The sequence below is a fragment of the Opisthocomus hoazin genome, chromosome 3 (assembly GCF_030867145.1).
Source record: "Opisthocomus hoazin isolate bOpiHoa1 chromosome 3, bOpiHoa1.hap1, whole genome shotgun sequence".
Taxonomy (NCBI): domain Eukaryota; kingdom Metazoa; phylum Chordata; class Aves; order Opisthocomiformes; family Opisthocomidae; genus Opisthocomus; species Opisthocomus hoazin.
Window position 1 is genome coordinate 5,680,401 of NC_134416.1, and position 20,302 is coordinate 5,700,702.

Here is a 20,302-nt window from a genome sequence, read left to right on the forward strand (position 1 = left end):
CCTGTAACTCTGTCTGCTCTTCTGTTATTCCCCTTTGTTGCAGCAGACAGCAAGTTTCTAGAATTCTGCCTGCTTTCAGCAGAACACAAGTGTTTTTTTCTAGGGAAAAAAATAAAAAGGCACATTCTGGTTTGGTAAGCATCCTCTTTCTCCTATGTCGAGTTGTTTTTTTCTCTTTTTTCTGCGTGCTGAAAGTACTTTAAAACTGTTATGCTATTCTTAGGAGAAGTTGCCTACCAGGAGGCTTTTTGTTTTGAACTTTCCATCAGATGATGTGCTGACAAAATAAACAAATAGGTTGAGGGGGCATTCGGTTTTCATACTTTATGCACAAGTTGTGTACGTTCCAAAAACTCTCACATATCTCTTGGGTTATTATTTCATACTGTTAAAACATTCATGTAAGAAAGAAGTTACTGTAAGGTTTTTGTGTTTTTTAATATGTGGTGGCTAACCCTGGCTAAGAGCCACACGCGCCCCATCCCCTGCCACCTGCTTGCTCGCTCCCCGTCTGGAGCTGGACAGGAGGAGCGATTCCTCTGTCCACAGAGGCGCCTCTGCAGCCCCGCTGCCAGCACCTGGGCAGGGACACACTCTACATATAATATTAAGTACATTTCATATGTTTTTAGGAAACAGCAATAAGCAGGTTTGTATTGTTATTGGATGATAAGTATTTCTTCTGCAGAGAAGAAGCAGTTTAACCTAAAAGCTGTTTTGCATCTCAGGTGACGTATTGCCAGTTACCTGTAGACTGCCTTTGAATATAAACAAACTTCTGTGGTGTCCTGGCTTCAGTGGTAAAGTTATATAAGGGTTTCCTTGACACAGAGTTTGGGACCACCGTAGCTGTGGTGCACCAGTTGAAAAGTGGATATATTTTTGTCACCTGGATCAGGCCAGTGATCGGTGTAGAACACAGCGTTACAAGGGAGCAGCAGTGTGTTACAGTGGGGACGGGAGCTGTCCCGTGCCAGCTCGCCCTTCAGTGTTTACTCATCAGGTTGTAAATCTACAGGTTTAACTCCCTTAGGAAACTTTCCCTCATTCAAATACAAAATTGTGTGGGTTATTCTGTGCAGCACGCTGTGAAAGTGGCTAATGAAGTTAAATTGACAATTTACCTCACATTTGAGAGGAGGGAGGATATGGCGGTAAGAAATTTTGCTCTGTTGTGACAGCAGTGACTGCGATGTTGGAAAGGCAAGCTGCGTTTTTGCAGTTACCATAGAAAAAGTATTGGTCATGTGCTGTTACCATGGCAATATTCAATGTGGATTCTAGAAATTAGGAAGATTTCTGGACAGAGTAGAAAGGCAATTGTTCTTTTTATAGTGAAAGTCTGCTCAAGCTGTTTGACAGTATGGATTGATGGAAGAAAACTGTGGAGGATTTAGCATCTTCAAATCTCTAAACTTCATGAGAGAAAATAAGATGTATGAAGTCTGAAAAAAGATAAATATCAAGGAATTTAAAACTTCTGGTGAACTGCTTCATTGATGCTCTAAATTTTTCAGTCACCTGTTTTCTTCTGCCGTCATTAAGTTCTGCAACCTATCAGGGCTTTTAAGAGAATGTGTTTCCCCATTCCATGGTGACAAACGTATTGCAGAGGAGCTGGACAATGTCTAACCAACTTTGCTGCCTGGTCAGAGAGCAGAAAAGCTAAAAAATTAAAAAAAAAATTGTTAGCAGCAAAACATTAATTTTTGTTGTCCTCTGGCAGAGAAGTCCCCTTGCACAGTTAAAGCTGTGAAGGGGTAAGTTGTTTGAAGCAGAACACAGTGCCTGGCACCGAGCGCTCTATTATGTGCTGTCTCTGAATGCCACGGGCTTGAAACAGAAAGTTTGACCACTCAATGGCTGCCTTAGACTTTCCTCTTAGCCTGAAGCAGAATCAGTGTTTACTTTGCTGTCGTACCTCCTTTTGCATGTACAGTGTAAAGGTGAAAAAATTTTCTTCTCCAGACAAAAGGTTTAAACCAACCTTTGTCTTCTCCCCTCTCCCCCCAGATGAAAATAGAATGGGGTTTTTAAAGGTAAAGCAATTAAGAAAGGCATTAGTTGTATGGCCATGATGTTGGTTTAGGTATTATCCATTTCTTTCTAAAAGAAAGTGCCTTATATAAAATGGAAAAATCTGACTAATGCCATGCAGTTTTTCATGCTTGGTTCTTGTCATATTTTTCTTTGTAATTTTATGCACCAATCAGTTTCAGCTTTTGTTCTAAATATAGAACTGGTGAAAATCATTCATCAATTTGAAAAGAATTATTTTTCCTCAGATAAAACTTCAAATTTTAATTAAGAAAGAGTGAATTGCAGAGCCTGCCATCAAATAGATTTATGATCAGTTTTGTTAGCAAGCTGTCTTGAACTTTTTAGTGTATCATTGCATCAAATCTCAGGCTAAGTATGTTTTCTTTAATAGCAGTTGGCTTTTAAGGGATGCTGAGGGCTGGTCTAGGACTGGTTTGATAGCTTGTTATTTCTTGTACAAGTTAGAAGTAAAATATCTATTAGCCCATACAAAATTCTTTTGTGCTGTCATCTCCCTTCCTGTTCTCTGGTCTTCACAGGCTGAAATACTGCATGATTTCATGTAGTTATAAGAGAAAAGGCTTTCTTAATTTTAGATGAATAGGAATAAAAACTACTAAGTTTAGCTGATGTGTTTTCCAGTTTTTTAGGATAGTCATACAATAACTCATCTGATTCTCTTCCCATTTTTAGCTACCCTGTTCAGACTTAGCCCTTCAGATTTCTTTTGTCAGTTACATGCTGCTGATGGATTTTTCTGCAGTGGACCCACAAGGAACAAATATGTTTTAGTATTTAGTATTAATAAACACTCTTAATTTGAATGTTCATAGGGATTAAAAGCAGAATTCTAACAATGAGGAAAACCAGGCTAATGCTGCATACGTTTCAAAGTAGTACAATGTGGACATGTTCCCTTCGTGCTCTGGTTGCTCTCAGGTGTTTTTTTTGTTTGTTACTGCTTTTTCTTTGTTTGTTTTTGTTTTAATGTGTAAGTCGTTAACTAGCTAACCTGGAAAAGAACACAACAGTGAAGGTGAAAAAAGAAGGTGAAGTGAGGTTTGGCCTGGATGATCTTTAAAGGTCCCTTCCAACCCAAACCATTTTATGAAAATACATGGATTATCAAACAAGCTACTAATCAAAATGTAAACCTTTGGGATGTGTAACTGGGACTGCTGTTGCTTGAATTTGAGACTTCGTGATGCCTTCTTTTTGTTGTTCTTATCCATGATGCCATCTAAAAGATGGAACGGTATTTCCTCATGTGTTTCTCTTTGGTAAATCTATGTGAGTCACTTTAATGTCTGTCCCTTAACAGTAACCTGTTAAAAAATTTACTGCTGAACTGTCCCAAATAGTGTTTGCATATGGATAAATAAATCTAGGCAGAGTAAGTTTTGATTAATTCTTGATAATGCTACATTGCACAGGCAGGGTGTTCTCACGTGCTTGTCCTGCTCTCCCCCAGTAACTGATACAACAAGATATTCAGAGCTTTGGCAGTATGCTTTAGTGAAGGTATAACATTGGAACATACAGTGTTAGTCTTTCACTTTTAAATTCTTTCAGACTGTCCATTGAGGAATACTTGGTCTGTGCTGGCTGTCTGAAGGTGGCTGGAAACAGTAATCTGACTGACAGAAAGTGGTTCTGTCAGATGATTGGCAACCCTGATCAGGTAGACTGCAAGTTGTGAGGTTCTGAAAATTCATTAGGAGCTTTGTTGTCTTTGGATCTTACATCCAATAAAACTCTAAATGATGGTTTTAAACGTGTAGTGTATAACGTCTGATCACACAAAGCTTTCTTCTATTCTTACACTGCCTGATGATCTCACTGTTATTCCTTATTTAAATTGCTGGATTTAGTGACTGAAGGCTGTATCTGCGTTAAGGTGATGCAGCAGGAATAGATTGGTAGGTTGAAGCACTCAGTGCTAAAGCTCCTACAGTAAGTTATGATGAGATTCCTGTGTTTCACCTGAGGCCAGACTTATTCTGGCCCTCTGGATAAAATATCCCCTCCACATATGTGATCCAAATTTGTTGGAAGGGCCGCTTGTTGCTTGTTATGCTCCCATTAGAGGTTGGAGTACATTACCTGTAGTCTGGGATTGAAATCTTTGATTTTGTTTACTCCGAAAAGAATCTGGTTTGCATGCGCTGAAAATGCTCTGCAAACCTGAGTAAGTGGGCATGATAATGAGATTTTCTTCAAAATCATGCACCAAAACACGAGGTGTGGCAAAGTCCGTCCTAACTGTTGCACAAAGACTTACATCTGATGAACAGTGGTCATAAATGGGACAACTCGTGCTGCAGGTTGAGGGGGAAAAAGGCAGTTTTTCGTGCACTCCTTGCAAATACTGATACATATTTGATTCAGCTACTAGTTCTTTTGCTTCTGAGTGAAGGTCACCAGAACCATCAAAAATAATTTTCCCATCCTTTAAATTTCCCATCCTTTAGATTTCCCATCCTCTAAAGCACTGAGACTTGTTTCTGAGAGTTGGGTCATTCCTTCCACTACTTCAGTAATAGCGTCTTCCGAAGAGTAGTACCTTGGCCCTTGGGGTGCCAGCAGTACACTGTGGCAACTGCAAGAACGGCTTTTTGGAGACATCACTCAGCTTCTGGCAGTCCTCTGCAGAAGTCAGAGGAAGCTTTGAGGATGTTGTGGTTTAACCCTGGCAGGCAACTAAGCAACACAGCTGCTTACTCCCACCCCCCTACGCTGATGGGATGGGGGAAGAATTGGAAGGGTGAAAGTGAGAAAGAAGCTCATGGGTTGAGATAAAACCAGTTTAATAATTAAAAAAAGAGATAATAGTAATTTAAAAAAATGTAATGAAAAGAGGAAAAAAGTAGCAAAGAGAGGAAAGTAAACCCCAAGAAAGACAAGTGATGCAAATGAAAACAGTTGCTCACCACAACCAACCAATGCCCAGCCCTTCCCCGAGCAGCGATCCCCCCACCAACCTCTTACCCCCAGTTTCATGGCTGAGCATGACGCCATACAGTATGGGATATCCCTTTGGTCATTTGGGGTCAGCTGGTGTGGCTGTGTCCCCTCCCAACTTCTTGTGCACCCCCAGCCTACTCGCTGGTGGGGTGGGGTGAGAAGCAGAAAAGCCTTGACTCTGTGTGAGCACTGCTCAACAGTAATGAAACCATCCCTGTGTTATCAGCACTGTTTCGACACAAATCCAAAACATGGCCCCATACCAGCTACCACGAAGAAATTAAACTGGCCCAGCCAAAACCAGTACAAATAAACAGCATCAAGTCAGGCTTTGCCCATGTGAAGTACATAGGTGTATGTGAATACATCTTTTGCCGAAATCTGTAAAGGTTATTGACCTTTTAGGAAGCAGATGATGTTGATGATGGTTGGCAATGGAAACTGTAATTTCCTGAGAAACAATGATCTTTCTTTTCACTTGATTTTTTTTTTTTTGCATATAAGTTAATTGTCAATGTGGGGCCGCTGCTGAATGAGGCGGGTGTCCTGGTGACGGAGGATGCGGAGAAGGCAGAGCTACTGAATGCCTTCTTTGCTTCAGTCTTCAGTGCCAAGGCAGGCCCTCAGGAATCCCAGGCCCCGGCAGCAAGACAGGAAGCCTACAGAGAGGATGACTTTCCCTTGGTCGAGGAGAACTGTGTGAGGGATCGCTTAAGTGATCTGGATGTCCACAAATCCATGGGCCCCGATGGAATGCACCCACGAGTGCTGAGGGAGCTGGCGGATGTCATTGCTGAGCCACTCTCCATCATCTTTGAGAGGTCCTGGAGGACTGGAGAGGTGCCCGAGGACTGGAGAAAGGCCAATGTCACTCCAGTCTTCAAAAAGGGCAAGAAGGAGGACCCAGGGAACTACAGGCCGGTCATCCTCACCTCCATCCCGGGAAAGGTGATGGAGCAGCTTATCCTGGAGGTCATCAACAAGCAAGTGGAGGAAAAGAAGGTTATCAGGAGTAGTCAGCACGGATTCACCAAAGAGAAATCATGCCTGACCAATCTGATAGCTTTCTGTGATGGCATGACTGGCTGGGTAGATGAAGGGAGAGCCATGGATGTTGTCTACCTAGACTTCAGCAAGGCTTTCGACACTGTCTCCCATAACATCCTCCTAGGGAAGCTGAAGAAGTGTGGGCTGGATGAGTGATCGGTGAAGTGGACAGAGAACTGGCTGAATGGCAGAACTCAGAGGGTTGTCATCAGCGGCTCTGAGTCTAGTTGGAGGCCGGTAACAAGTGGTGTCCCCCAGGGGTCAGTACTGGACCCAGTCTTGTTTAACTTCTTCATCAACGACCTGGATGAAGAGTTAGAATGTACCCTCAGCAAGTTTGCTGACGACACCAAACTGGGAGGAGTGGTAGACACACCAGCAGGCTGTGCTGCCATTCAGCGTGACCTGGACAGGCTGTAAAGTAGGGCAGAGAGGAACCTGATGAGGTTCAACAAGGGCAAATGCAGGGTCGTGCACCTGGGGAGGAACAACCCCATGCACCAGTACAGGCTTGGGACAGACCTGCTGGAGAGCAGCTCTGCGGAGAGGGACCTGGGTGTCCTGGTGGATGACAGGTTAACCATGAGCCAGCAGTGTGCCCTGGCTGCCAAGAAAGCCAATGGGATCCTGGGGTGCATCAAGAAGAGTGTGGCCAGGAGGACGAGGGAGGTTCTCCTTCCCCTCTACACTGCCCTAGTGAGACCCCATCTGGAGTACTGTGTCCAGTTCTGGGCTCCCCCGTTCAAGAAAGATGAAGAGCTACTGGAGAGAGTCCAGCAGAGGGCTACGAGGATGGTGAGGGGACTGGAGCATCTCCCCTATGAGGAGAGGCTGAGGGAGCTGGGCTTGGTCAGCCTGAAGAAGAGAAGGCTGAGAGGGGACCTAATATATACTTACAAATATCTTAAGGGTGGGTGTCAGGAGGACGGGGCCAGACTCTTTTCATTGGTGCCCAGCGACAGGACAAGGGGCAACGGGCACAAACTGAGGCACAGGAAGTTCTGTCTGAACATGAGGAAGAACTTCTTCCCTCTGAGGGTGACGGAGCCCTGGCACAGGCTGCCCAGGGAGGTTGTGGAGTCTCCTTCTCTGGAGATATTCAAGACCTGCTTGGACGCGGTCCTGTGCAGCCTGCTGTAGGTGACCCTGCTTGGCAGGGGGGTTGGACTAGATGACCCACAGAGGTCCCTTCCAAACCCTACCATTCTGTGATTCTGTAAATTAATAACTTGCCTGGTTTTTTTAACTAGTAATGCTTTGGAATCAGAATCTTCAAATGTGATGTTTATCATAGTGTTGTACCTTTAAGGCTGAACCAAGGTGCGTTTTAGAGGAAGTTAGTGAAGGAATATACGAAGTGCCCTTTGTTTTCTCATTTGGGTACCTGTGAAGTTGGATTTTAATGAAGCAAAACCATTTCATGCTCCATCTTGTTTTTCTGGTTTCTTCTTTTAAGGAATGTATCCTCAACAGGTCCAGATTTGAGGTCATCCATGGAATTGGAATGTGATATTAGCAACTATAATTTGATAGGAGCAGTTTCCAGGAAGGAAATATGTTTGGGTTTTGTGTAATAATTTGATGTTTCCCATATGTTTGGATATATGTCCGCTGCAATATATGAGTTTTTCCTTGTATTTAATTGTTGTTTGTCGATTGCAGTTGCTCTGCATTACATAAAGGAACAAAATCTTGCTTTTCTTTGGACTTTGGATGTAAATCTAAATAATAACAAATATTGAATCTGGTTTTAATGTTTATTGAAGCTTCATTATTTTAATTTTCTTGGTCTTCTGATTTTTTTTGATTCAACAGTAGTTTTCACATGTTTTAATGATTCGTGCTCAGAATGTAGTATTGGTAAGTTGAGAAACACAATTGGGCTCTACTTTATTTATTTACCTTCAAGTTATACAAGCTTGTCAGTAATAAAAAATGCTACTACGTTGTCATATTGGCTTTTATTGCTACACTTTATGCCGGTACACAGACTGCTAGTAAATGCCAAACTGAGGACATTCCTTTAAGGATGCCCATTTCTGTATAACTTTTTGTTGACTGTGACAACGTAAACCTTAGTTTCGATTCTGTCCTTGTTACACATGACAAATGTTTTATATATTTTTGCTTCAGTATACGGTACAAAACATGACCTCTCTATTTGCTGTTCTTTTCCACAAGATGTGCTTGAAAAAGGAATCCTCACATTGGAAGGTTGTTTAAAGATATTAAGGAGTTGGTAGGGTCACTGTCATGGAAAAGCACAAACTATTAACTTTTTTCATTTGTAATATTGTAAATATTAAAATTAATTTTAGATTATGAACTCTGACATCTCTGTTGTGATATTTCAAATGCAGTTACCTTCCTTTCCTGTGACCTTCACTGAGTTTTATGTGTATTTCTGTTTGGTTTTTTTTTGGCTTCTGAAGACAAATACAGCAAACTAATCTTTACCTGTTGTTTTGCCTTGTTGTATAAAATGTTAATATTTGTTTTTGTGTATTTTCTTTTCATGTAATAATACAGATATGGATTGATTGGAATAAAACATAACATTAGACAAGCAAAAGTAATTTCATTTATGTTGTTTCTAGATGGAATCAGTGTTAGTGGACTTCCGCTCTCCAGTCCTTTTCGGCAAGTGGTCAAACCGAGAGTAGAGACTAAACCTATTAATCCACAAGAAAGCAGCAAAGTTGGTGACTTTAGTCATGTGAAGGTAAGTAAGTGACATCAAAATAAGTAAAAGATGTGGTTTTCATTGTGCTGTGTTAGGGTTTGTTGTGTGATTAAAAAATAAAGGCTTCCTTGTCTCATAAATATTTCCCTTTGGTTTTCTTGTAGAACAGCTTGATGTTCTGTGTTTGGATTGTTGTATTAGAACAAACAAACGAAAAGGCAAAACAAGATCAGGCTAACAGTAGAAATTGTAGCGAGCTGGTTATCAGTACGGTATACTCAAGGAGCTGTCAGTTCTGCACCTCGTGTTGCTTTCTTATGCTGTATACTCTGATGGAGGGTGCTTCTGTATGCACTCTTGGGTTTCTTAGAATGTATGGAAGGATTTGTACCTTCTAAACATTTTTGGATCAAAATCTTATCTTCACACTTCTAGTAGTAAGCCTTTTAGAGGTGTTCCTATAAGTAATAAAATAGAATAGTTGAGAGCGCCGAAAGAAAAGTAAATAAAAGGAGCAGAATGAAAGAACAATTGTGTAGGTAGAAGCCGCACTGTGCTTTCTTTTAGTATTCCCTGGAATAAGCTACTGTTTGTTTTTCTGTTGAAGATCTTACCTGTTGAAGATGTAAACTTCTTGTTTTGAGCAGTGAAAGAAGAATAAGTTTCATACTGGCCAGATTTGCAGAAGATCTAATTTAAGATTGAAATAACAAAGATTGACAAAAATGTACTGTAGCACTTCATTGGTCTCTTCCATAGCTTTGGTGAATGTTTTGCATGCCTTGTAGTATTTGATACATTTCCCACATGGACCTGTGTTTGGCCTTAATTTGTTCAGTCAGAATTTAGAACGAGTGTTGTTCACTGCGGTATTTGGCTCAGCATGTCTTTGGCCGAGAACCAAACATAGGCTTTGCTTTTCTCAGTAACTCGCTTTGCATGTGAATTTGCTTTCTTCCCAGTGAGGTTATTTACAGTCTATTTGATCAATAAACAGGTGATGCTATTAATTTTTTGAGTACGTTTCTTTTGGACCATTAGTACTGCTAATTCATCATCATTTGATTCTACAGTACAAAAAGGATGATGGCAGCATATGAAAGATGATAAACATTTAGTAAAGCCTTTCTTTGTACTTTATGGCATAGCAAGATATTTCCCAGTTGCGCATAAATACAAATCAGTGTGAGTGAGGAAACAGTGTGATATTTAAGTGGGTAAAATGTCCAGCATGAATTTTTAAGTTCAGACTTTGTATAGAATGTCTGACCTATAGAGTCTTCTGACTTAGAGAACCAAGGGGAATGTTATTTTGAATTTGGACTACAAATCCAGAAATGAATAATTTCTTTGCACCGCATACATGAAAAAAAACTTTTGGTGCACTTTTTGCTTGTCAGCCAGTTGTCCTGGCAACCAAGAAGTTACAACTTCACAGTAACTTCTGTGATGGTATTACACGGATCTTGGAGACCTGCAAAGCAAGAACTTCTATTTTAACGCATATAGTGAAACAATCTGGTGGGACTGCACATGCCTGATTCTGTTGCTAGGTTTATGGAATGAATTTTGTTTTAATTAATCAGTATTTTGTGATGAAAGGACCTTGCAGGTGATCAGAAGTATGTTCAATAGTGAATACATGTTCCAATAGCGTAAAGGGATTCCTTGCTCATTAAATTTATCTGTGTATCAAGCCTGATTTGTATGACTGCCTTCAGCTCCAATAGCATGCCCAAAATGAACAATTCACTGTGTTAACATCTATTTTAAAACAGGCTTAATCACTAACCTTGCAGTTTGTAATGTTTAGAAGAGGTGATTTATAGAGGGGGGAAAATAAAACCCAGGGTGTTAAAATAGCGAACAGGATAAAGCTCTGGAGGAATTCTACAAAATTATGCTTCTAGTTACTGAAATTATTATCATTCTGATCATATATTTGCAGATGACATCCATGACAGGAAAAATATGACTTCGATTTTTCAAATATATATAAGATTGGTGTCTATAGTGGAAGAAGAGAGAGAAAACCACAGTAAGATATCAGCATCTGTAGGGTGATTTACTGTCATGGCTCATTCCATTTAAACAAATGTCCAGTTCTGTAACTTCCATTTCTATTTACCACATTAATATATTCATAAATAATAATCTTATCCCAGTTTGTCCCAGTTAAACTACTATAATCCAATCATTTGATCTGCCTGGATTAAAAATGCTTATGAAGTTCAGAACTGTTTATCTTAGAAATATTTTTCAATTCACCAGACTATCCACATAATTAAGTCTCTGTGTACATAGACATACATAGTTGGTACTGGGCAAATGACCAGAATAAATAACCTGTCATAACTGAGGAGATTGCATTGGTGCATTGAGATGACTACGTGACATTGGACTGCTGGTCATTCTGTGCTGAGGTTTTATATCCATCTTTTTCCCCTGCTGTCTACTGCTTCCGTTTATTACCATCTGTTTATTTCTGGTCGCGACTTCTCTCTACTTTGACAGTGTTCTTTAGTAGGAAGAAATACCAGAACCACCGGTAGCTTAAAATAAAAGCTAGACAAGTTCCAAATAAAATATCAGGCAGTTATTGTAAATAATTGAGTCAATTAAGCATTTAAAGATGTAATTAGACTGTGTTCTGGTCCAGTTTTCTTGGCTGGGTTCTGAGGAATTTGCTGTATTTTGGTTTTGACTTGCTTGGTTTTAGATGTATATCTTTCAGAATGAAATATATATAAATACATGTGTTCATTGTTAAATGCAAAGGCTTTTGCTCAGTGAGAACGTTGTTATCTAAAATGTAGCAAGCTGGGGTATATGCCAGAGGGATGATCCAAGGTTCCCTTTGAACCCGAGTCTCAAAATATTTGATATTTATGAATCTTCTGGAGTGCCCTAGAACTTCCTTAAAAGATACTTGAGTTTCTCTCTGTTGCTGCAGAACAATTCAGCGCATATGGGGTACTGCCTGTGTCCTGCAAAATACGATTTAGGATGATTGCTTGATTGTGGTTGAAGATTTATCTTGTAATGGTCAAGCCAATGAAAGTGGTTTGACAAGGACTAATGTAAAAAGCAAGTGGGAGTTTTTAAGTTAAGAAACAAGATTGATCTCAAGCAATTTGTATCTGTGGTGAAAATGCTGTCATTTATTCATGATTTAGCAATAGGTGTCAATTGTGAATATTCAGGAGGAGTACTTAATTTTCAATCCTGTATGCTGTGCATAAGCTAGTTTTCAAATAAAGGTGAATTTTTGCAAATGAAAATTCATGTAAATCAATGCTTCTCGTTGCTGATTCTGAAATGTCCTTGTCTGGGTATTTATAAGACTTAATGCTTAAACCTTCCCTCCCCGCTTGTTTTCCTTACAAGTTTTGTGCTTCAGTGTTGGGTATTGCCACTATTGCAGTTGAACTTCTCTGCAATCTAGGTTTTCAAGTTTGCTACAATAAAACAATCACTGACTTCTGGAAGTGACTGTTATAATGACCGCATAAATTCAGTATAAAAATTACTTTATGACCTCATCATAAAGCTTGCTTATACCCTCAAGCTGAATAGAATATCACGGTGTAATATTATATTCAGATGTACTCTTTTCTACTGTTCACTACTGAGTAGTTGTGGTAAGCATTGTCAGAAACCCTGAGTTGTTCTAGTGTCCATCTGTACAGCAGAGCGAGTTAGCCCCTGCATAGCTGTGGTTATACTGGTAAATGGAATAGTCTATTTAAAGGCTGAATCTGCTGCTCTTTGAGTATATTCAGCTGTTCTATGTCTCAATAAGCTGCGGAGAGAAATTTAAACAAATACTCTCAGCAAAGAATGTGTTATTTTTAAGCTAGGGAATTCTGTACTGATTTTCAAGCTTGGAAGCTGAGATTACTTGGCTTAGTCTAGTTCTCCTCAGTGATGGAAGAAACACACTCTTTCTCCATGCCAAATATTGCAGACATGAGACTTAGAGATCGGTCTGATTCATGGAAATTTGATCCTTAAAGTCACAATGATTATCATCATGTAATGGTAGTTCACTGGTAGTTCCTTTTTGTCACAAGGTGAAAAGGAGAATTACTCAACAAGATATCTTGGTTCAACATAACCATAGAATCATAGGATGGTTTGAGTTGGAAGGGACCTTATAGATCATCTAGTTCCAAACCCCTGCCATGGGCAGGGACATCTTCTGCTAAACCAGGTTGCTCAAAGCCCCATCCACCCTGGCCTTGAACACTTCCAGGCAGGGGCCATCCACAGCTTCTCTGGACAACCTGTGCCAGTGTTTCACCACCCTCGTTGTTAAAAATTTCTTCCTTATATCCAGTCTAAATATCCCCTTTTTTGGTTTAAAACCATTACCCCTTGTCCTATCGCAGCAGGCCCTGATAAAAAGTTTGTCCCCATCTTTCTTATAATCCCCTCTTTAAGTACTGAAAGGCCACTATAAGGTCTCCCCACAGCCTTCTATTCTGCAGGCTGAACAGCCCCAACACTCTCAGCCTTTCCTCAGAGCAGAGGTGTTCAGCCTCCGGATCATCTTTGTGGCCTCCCGTGGCCCTGCTCCAACAGCTCCATGTCTGTCCTGCGCTGAGGGCTCCAGAGCTGCATGCAAGACTCGAGGTGAGGTCTCACCAGAGCAGAGGAGAGTGGCAGAATCCCCTCCCTCGACCTGCTTGCTGGCCACGCTGCTTTTGATACAGTCCAGGGTACAGTTGGCTTTTTGGGTTGTGAGTGCACATTACTGGCTCCAATTTTTCATCCACCAGTAGCTGCAAGTCCTTCTTGGCAGGGCTGCTCTCAATCCCTTCAGCCCCCAGCCTGTACTGATACCGGCGGTTGCCCCAGCCTAGGTGTAGGACCCTGCACTTGGCCTTGTTGAACCTCATGAGGTTCACGAAGGCCCACTTCTGGAGCTTGTCCGGGTCCCTCTGGATGGCATCCCTTCCCTCAGGTGTGTTGACAACACCACTCAGCTTGGTGTCATCTGCAAACTTGCTGAGGGTGCACTCGATCCCGCTGTCTATGTTGTTGTTGAAAATACTGAAACAGCACTGGTCCCAATACAGACCCCAAGGGACACCACTTGTCACCGATCTCTATCTGGACATTGAGTGATTGACCTCTACCCTCTGGATACGACCATCCAACTGATTCCTTATCCACTGAACAGTCCACCCATCAAATCCATACCTCTCCAATTTAGAGAGAAGGATGTTTTGGGGGACTGTGTCACAGGCCTTACAGAAGTCCAGATAGATGACATCTGTTGCTTTTCCCTTGTCCACTGATGCAGTCAGTCCATCAGAGAAAGCCACTAGGTTGGTCAGGCAGGACTCGCGCTTCTGACTAACTCCTTGAGGAGCTGGAAGTTGGCTTTCTTAAAATTCAGGGTCCTGATTTTATGCTTTTGCCTGACCCATGTCCTCCAGGACTGCAAACTCCACCAGTGCGTGATCACTGCAGCCCATTGCCTTCAGTCTTGACGTCACTGGTGAGCTCCCTTGCGTTGGTGACCATCAGGTCCAGTATCGCATCCCCTTGGGTAGGGCTGTCTATTACAGAATCATAGAATCACAGAATGTTTGGGGTTGGAAGGGACCTCTGTGGGTGAACTAGTCCAACCCCCCTGCCGAAGAAGGGTCACCTACAGCAGGCTGCACAGGACCTTGTCCAGGCGGGTCTTGAATATCTCCAGAGAAGAAGACTCCACCAGCTCCCTGGGCAGCCTGTTCCAGTGCTCCGTCACCCTCAGAGGGAAGAAGTTCTTCCTTATGTTCAGCTGGAACTTCCTGTGCTTCAGTTTGTGCCCATTGCCCCTTGTCCTGTCGCTGGGCACTACTGAAAAGAGTTTGGCCCCATCCTCCTGACACCCACCCTTCAGATATTTATAGGCATTTTTAAGGTCCCCTCTCAGCCTTCTCCAGGCTGAACAAGCCCAGCTCCCTCAGCCTTTCCTCATAGGAGAGATGCTCCAGTCCCCTCGTCATCCTCGTAGCCCTCCGCTCTACTCTCTCCAGTAGCTCCTCATCTTTCTTGAACTGGAGAGCCCAGAACTGGACACATTATCTGGTTTAAGAAGTTATCCTCAATGCATTCTAGGAGTCTCCTGGATCGCCTGCAGCTCGCTGTGCTGCTTTTCCAGCAGATGTCAGGTGGTTGAGGTCCCCCAGCAGGACGAGAGCCTGTGACCGTGAAGCCTCCTGGAGCTGGAGCAAGAAGGCTTTGTCAATAGGCTCCCCTTGATCAGGCGGCCTGTAGTAGACACCAGCCATAAGGTTTGCTTTGTTGCCTCGGTCTCTGATGCTTACCCATGGGCTTTCGACGTGCTCGTGACTATTCTTCAGGGACAGCTCTTCACACGGTATTGATTCCTTGACGTAGAGGGCAACGTCTCCACCCCTCCTTCCTCACATGTCCCTTCTGAACTGCCTGTAGTCATCAATAGCTGCACTCCAGTCATAGGATTCATCCCACCAAGCTTTACGAAGCTCAACTAGGTCATAGCTTTCTAGCAGCACGGTGGCTTCCAACTCCTGTCCCTGGTTTCTTTGAAATAAATCTTCTGGGATTAAAAAATGCTGCATGATACCAACTGGATAAAAGACCAAACTAAGAATTGAAATGGAGAGGTCTTTTTGTTCGGTGAAGCAGACTTAGAAAGCGTATTGTTGTTTTATTAAAATCTTAGTTTAAGCTCTTAAACGTAGACATTGATGACTGGCCAGTTGCATGGCAGACTGAGGGCTGCTTTATAACTTTCAAGGGCCTTGTCTGACTTACATATTTATTTGGAAACTTGTGTGTTCAGGAGAATTTGCCTCTACATACTGAACAGGAGCTGTAAGCCTAGGGATTTCAGCTGCAGAAACTGAAGAGGTTTAAGTAATCTCATGGAACTACTGTGTTCCTGCACTTTGAGTAAATGATAGGAAGTGTTAAAATACAGTATGTAGAGTCAATCTTGTTTAATACACTGTCTTCAGTGTATCTTTTCTGATTTAGTCAGCAGTGTATTAAAATGAGATCCAGGCCTTAACTGGATTTTTCTGTGCGGTTCTCAGGCTCTGCTATTCTAGTATGACAGTATACTTTTAATTGAGATAAACTTTATATTGTTGATTCTTTAAGGTCAAACTCCTTTTACCAGTAAGCCTTAAATCTATTCTAAGTTTAAGACCATAAACAGAACAAGTTGGATTTTTTTTTTTTAACTTTTAAATAGTTCTGGGTCCTGCTCAGGTTAGTGGGGGTGTTGAATCTATGGAGCACAACTGAAATTTAGATGCCTTCTTTTTGTTTGGCTAAATATGAATTTAGGAATGAGATCTTAGGCACAAAGATATAGTCAGGGTGAGATGGTCTACTTCCACACTGTCCTGTTTTGGAATTCAATACTATGCGTGTCAATTCTGTGACCCCGAGTCCTCCTTTGGTATTAAACACATCAAGTCTTATAAAGAAAAAAAGAGGAAGACACAAGTCTCTGTCTCTGTTTCTCTAATAACTTTCAAGCCTGTAAAAGAAAAAAATCCCAAAGCTCCTTCTGTTCCCAAGTTGATTTTTATCAAAATAGTGTAGTGGGTTTTATTTATAATTAGTTGACATTTATGGGATAAGTACCAGAAAGCCAGTCACATTTCCTGAAGCCTGCTCACATTGGAGACATGAGCCAAATTAGCCTTTGCCAGGTCAGTCCAGTGTTTTCTGTTGCCTTTCTGGCCAAGAATTGCAGATTCCCTTGAGATAAAGAGGATAGTGAAAGTAGAGTTGTTCTGCAAAAATGAGAGGGCTGGGATTTTAGTCATTGGTACATGCCTGGCAAAATTTGATTGTGATCTGGATTTGGACGAAAGCCTGCAGTTTTTGAGTAGTCTGTGTCTAAACACTCTTAACTTTCGTTCCCTGCCCAGTTTGGCATTGCTAATGTTCCTTTCAGTGGTTTTGGTTCTATAAATAGTTAGTTGAGTATTCAGCACTATTTCTGCTCACCAACCATATTTGTCTTCTGTGAATTGTTCCATCAAGAAATGAACACTCTTTTGTGCCCTAGAGAGGATTGTACTTCAGAACACGAGGAAAATATTTTACTAAAGCTATTCTCTAGAGCCATGGGAAAAATAAATTTGCTACTCCCCCCTGGATTTGAGTAAATTCAATTCGTTCGTCTGATATTTTACATTCAGTATTATCATTGTAGTACCTGCAATTTCAATTCAATGTGTTTTACAAAGTCAAGTACTTCCTATTTTTTGCCATTTTATTTTACATGAAAGAAGCATTAAATATTTTGTATTGTATTGACAGAAAAAATTTTTGACAGATTCTCTATCTGCCTGGCAAAAGCAGTGTTTTCTCCAGACTTTTCCCATTGTCACTCAGTAAACAAGAGGTAATAGTCTACTTATACCCAAATAAATGTCTTATCAAGGATAGTTGCAGCAGGTGCAATCTGCTATATAAATCACACTTCATCTGTCTTTCCCTCTTGTCTGAAGAGGAACAAAGAAAAATTAAAGTTGACATCAACACAATAAACAGAGTTTATGTGAACAGTAACAGACTCCTCAGTCACAAGAGCTGCTTTCCCCAAGGAGTCCTCCATGGCCATTGCTGGCCTTGATACTCAGCTGCAATAAAGTCCCGTTGCTATAGTTAGGACGTGTCAGTATCTCGAGATGAACAATTGCTGGTAGTTTTTCATCAGCTTGCCAGACTACATATGAGTCATTAATATAGTCAGTGAGCATCAACAGCAGACATTGCCCAGGAGAAGCTGTGGCTGCCCCCTCCCTGGCGGTGTTCAAGGCTAGGTTGGATGGAGCTTTGAGGAACCTGGTCTAGTGGAAGGTGTCCCTGTCCATGGCAGGGGAGCTGGACTAGATGATCTGTAAGGTCCCTTCCAACCCAAACTGTTCCATCATTCTGTGATTCCATGATCATTCATATATATCTGTTACCTGTGTTCACAGTGTTCCAATGCGGACCCATTGGAAATATTTCAGACAAAAGGAGTTCCCTCTGAGCCGGTGTTGTAACTCGGAAGGTAACGGTAGATGAACCCATTTGAGGATGGGGATACCCCAAGATCACTGTGAAGTCAAAAAATTACTTTGGATTGTTTATCATGATAGTACCTAAGAAGTGCTCACTACGGATAGAGCAGCAGTAGGTGGTTATTTCCATAATGAATTTGTGATAAGAAAGCAGAAAATCTTAATATTGAAGTGGGCTTATGTAGGAGGGCATCGGCTAAGTAGAAGGTCAAGGAGAAAGTTGGAGGGGAAGGTAACTAGGTTAAAGTAGAAGATAATATGGAGAAAAATAGAAGATGGGTTGAGAAGACTTGCTGAGGTGAAAACTTGAAGGGAGGGGAGGGTTGGAACAAACATTTAGAAAGAGTGGTGAAAGTCCAGTCAGCTCTGTAAGAAATTTTAATAGTAATTAGAAATTGAGATGTTTTGTCTCAGTGCTCTGCTTGAATTGCATGATACGTTTCCTCACAACAGCTCTCCCAGAGGAGAGAGATCACCTGTAGCCCGGAGCTCTCAGAATGTAAGCTGCTGTGTGCCACATGGCCAAGTGTCACAAATTCAGGATACCTCTGGATATATATACTTGAGTTGTACTCTTGCAAATTCTTGCATGTTGAGTTTTCCTCCTTAATGAGTTCAAACGAGGTAGGTCAGACATGGGGTTTAGATCAAAGACCACTCTATTTCAGGTCCCCTATTTATTTATTTCTCAGTCTTTGTACATTTTTACTGCCCTTGGTGTTGATCCTCTGGCTGTCAAGAGTTGCTGCAGTAGTCCTCATGATTGCTTCTGCCAAACTGAGAATGTTTCAGCTCCAAGAGTGCAGTTGATCAGCGCTCTGAAGACTTGCTTTACTTGTTAAACTTGGTTCACAACAATGAACTGCCTTTACCAGTACTCAGCCTCCCTGCTCGGACTTTGGATTTTGTCTCAATGTCCAATTTAACGTGTTTTTTCATCTTCTCTGCAGGTGGATTTTGATTCATTGTACGTGCTCCTAAAATGAGAGTATATTGTTCAGGTCTGAATCAGAAGCCCTGTAGTATGTTGGGTATCATGCTATGCTTCAGCTAATAAACGCTTTCTTTCAGCAGTGCTTATTTTATTCATAGTGCTATACTTCTTTGACTGCATGTCTCCCAGTTCTGAATTGACTCATGCTCAGCCACATCAGGTGCTGAACAGAGTGAGCTCAAGTATGTTTATGAAAAAAGTTAAAAGATCTTTTTTACCCCTCAGTGCAGAAAATCTTAGAGTGCAACACAAGAATTCTTCCAGAATGACTTACCTGAAAATGCGGAAGACAGTTGCTTTCCCTTTTAAGTAGAGACTCTTCCAAGCAATTGATATTTAGATTTCAATTATAATAGATATTCTGGATATTATATTAACTTTATAGCCAAATGTATTTCCACTCTTCAGCTTCAGAAAGATTTGTGTAGTATTTTCATCCATTTAACTTACGGATATTGATTTTTGCCATGCTCATTTTTACTAGACTCGTGATGATAATTTCTAGCATTTTATCTTAACTAGAAGTGTGGAGTTGGCTGGGAGAAAGGCAGCTGCTCTGGTGGGAAAATGTGGTGGCCGAAGCTGAAATGCACCAGAAGACAGAACTGATAAGTCCAAGTGATAGGGCAGCTCTGATCAGCTGGAAGGGTCTCCAGGGCCTACATAAATTGATTCAGTGAAGTTGATTATGTACTTTTGAAAGTATAGTTAAGATTTTAATTCAACCTATGTGAGTGTGAAACTAAGTGCAAGGAGTGTCATGCAGGTGCTGTCTTACAACAGTTAACTGTAACCTGCCTTAAGGATGTTACTGTTCATGACACTTATGACAAAGTAATGCCATTTACTGAACAGTATCAGAGAGAATTTCATTCAAATCTTTAGATCTAAGCATAGAAGAAAATGTCACACAGTATAAGATTAGAGTTTCAATGTACTGTATATCTTCCATCAAGCAGTTGGAGAAAAGCTGAAGTATATTAAAAGTAATTTTATGGATTTGGGTTATTTTTTTCTGTAAAGCAGAATTCTGAATACAAGGAATAGATGGAACCATGTTATTTATTTCAGTTTGAAACTACTATTATTTCATCTGTTTCAAAGTCCTGTTGCTACTTAGTGTGACACAAAGTTGTCCTGAACTGAGGATCTGTACGTTCTGTTTAGTAGCTTTGCATTTGTGAGTTGTTCCATGGAAGTTCAGTAACATTCATGGCTGCATTTTCATTTTTAGCTAGATATTAAAATCTTAATCATTTTAAATGTGCTGTGATGTTGTATTGTAAGGACTTGCTTGAACAATTTTTGTGTTACCATAATTGAACTTGGGCAGTTCCATGGGTGCCTTAGCAACACTAAGGACATTCCATCTTCAATTCTCCAGCTTGCCTTTCACCTACATCTTAATTCACCATTTCTTCCTCCATTTCTTCTCTTCTCATCTTGGAGTTATAAATTAAAACCTACCTACTAAGGTCTCTTCACCCTTATCCTCATAGCTGTTAG

The 20,302-nt window shown here is 41.1% G+C and overlaps 1 protein-coding gene across 3 annotated transcripts in view; it reads left to right on the plus strand.

Annotated features, from left to right (window-relative positions):
• TRAPPC9 (trafficking protein particle complex subunit 9) overlaps positions 1-20,302 on the plus strand; it is a 553,794-nt gene that overhangs the window by 102,551 nt on the left and 430,941 nt on the right. For all 3 annotated transcript variants that reach the window (XM_075415508.1, XM_075415510.1, XM_075415509.1), the window contains one exon: positions 8,649-8,773. In XM_075415508.1, the coding sequence (XP_075271623.1) occupies positions 8,649-8,773 (125 nt within the window). The remainder of the gene's footprint in view (positions 1-8,648; positions 8,774-20,302) is intronic.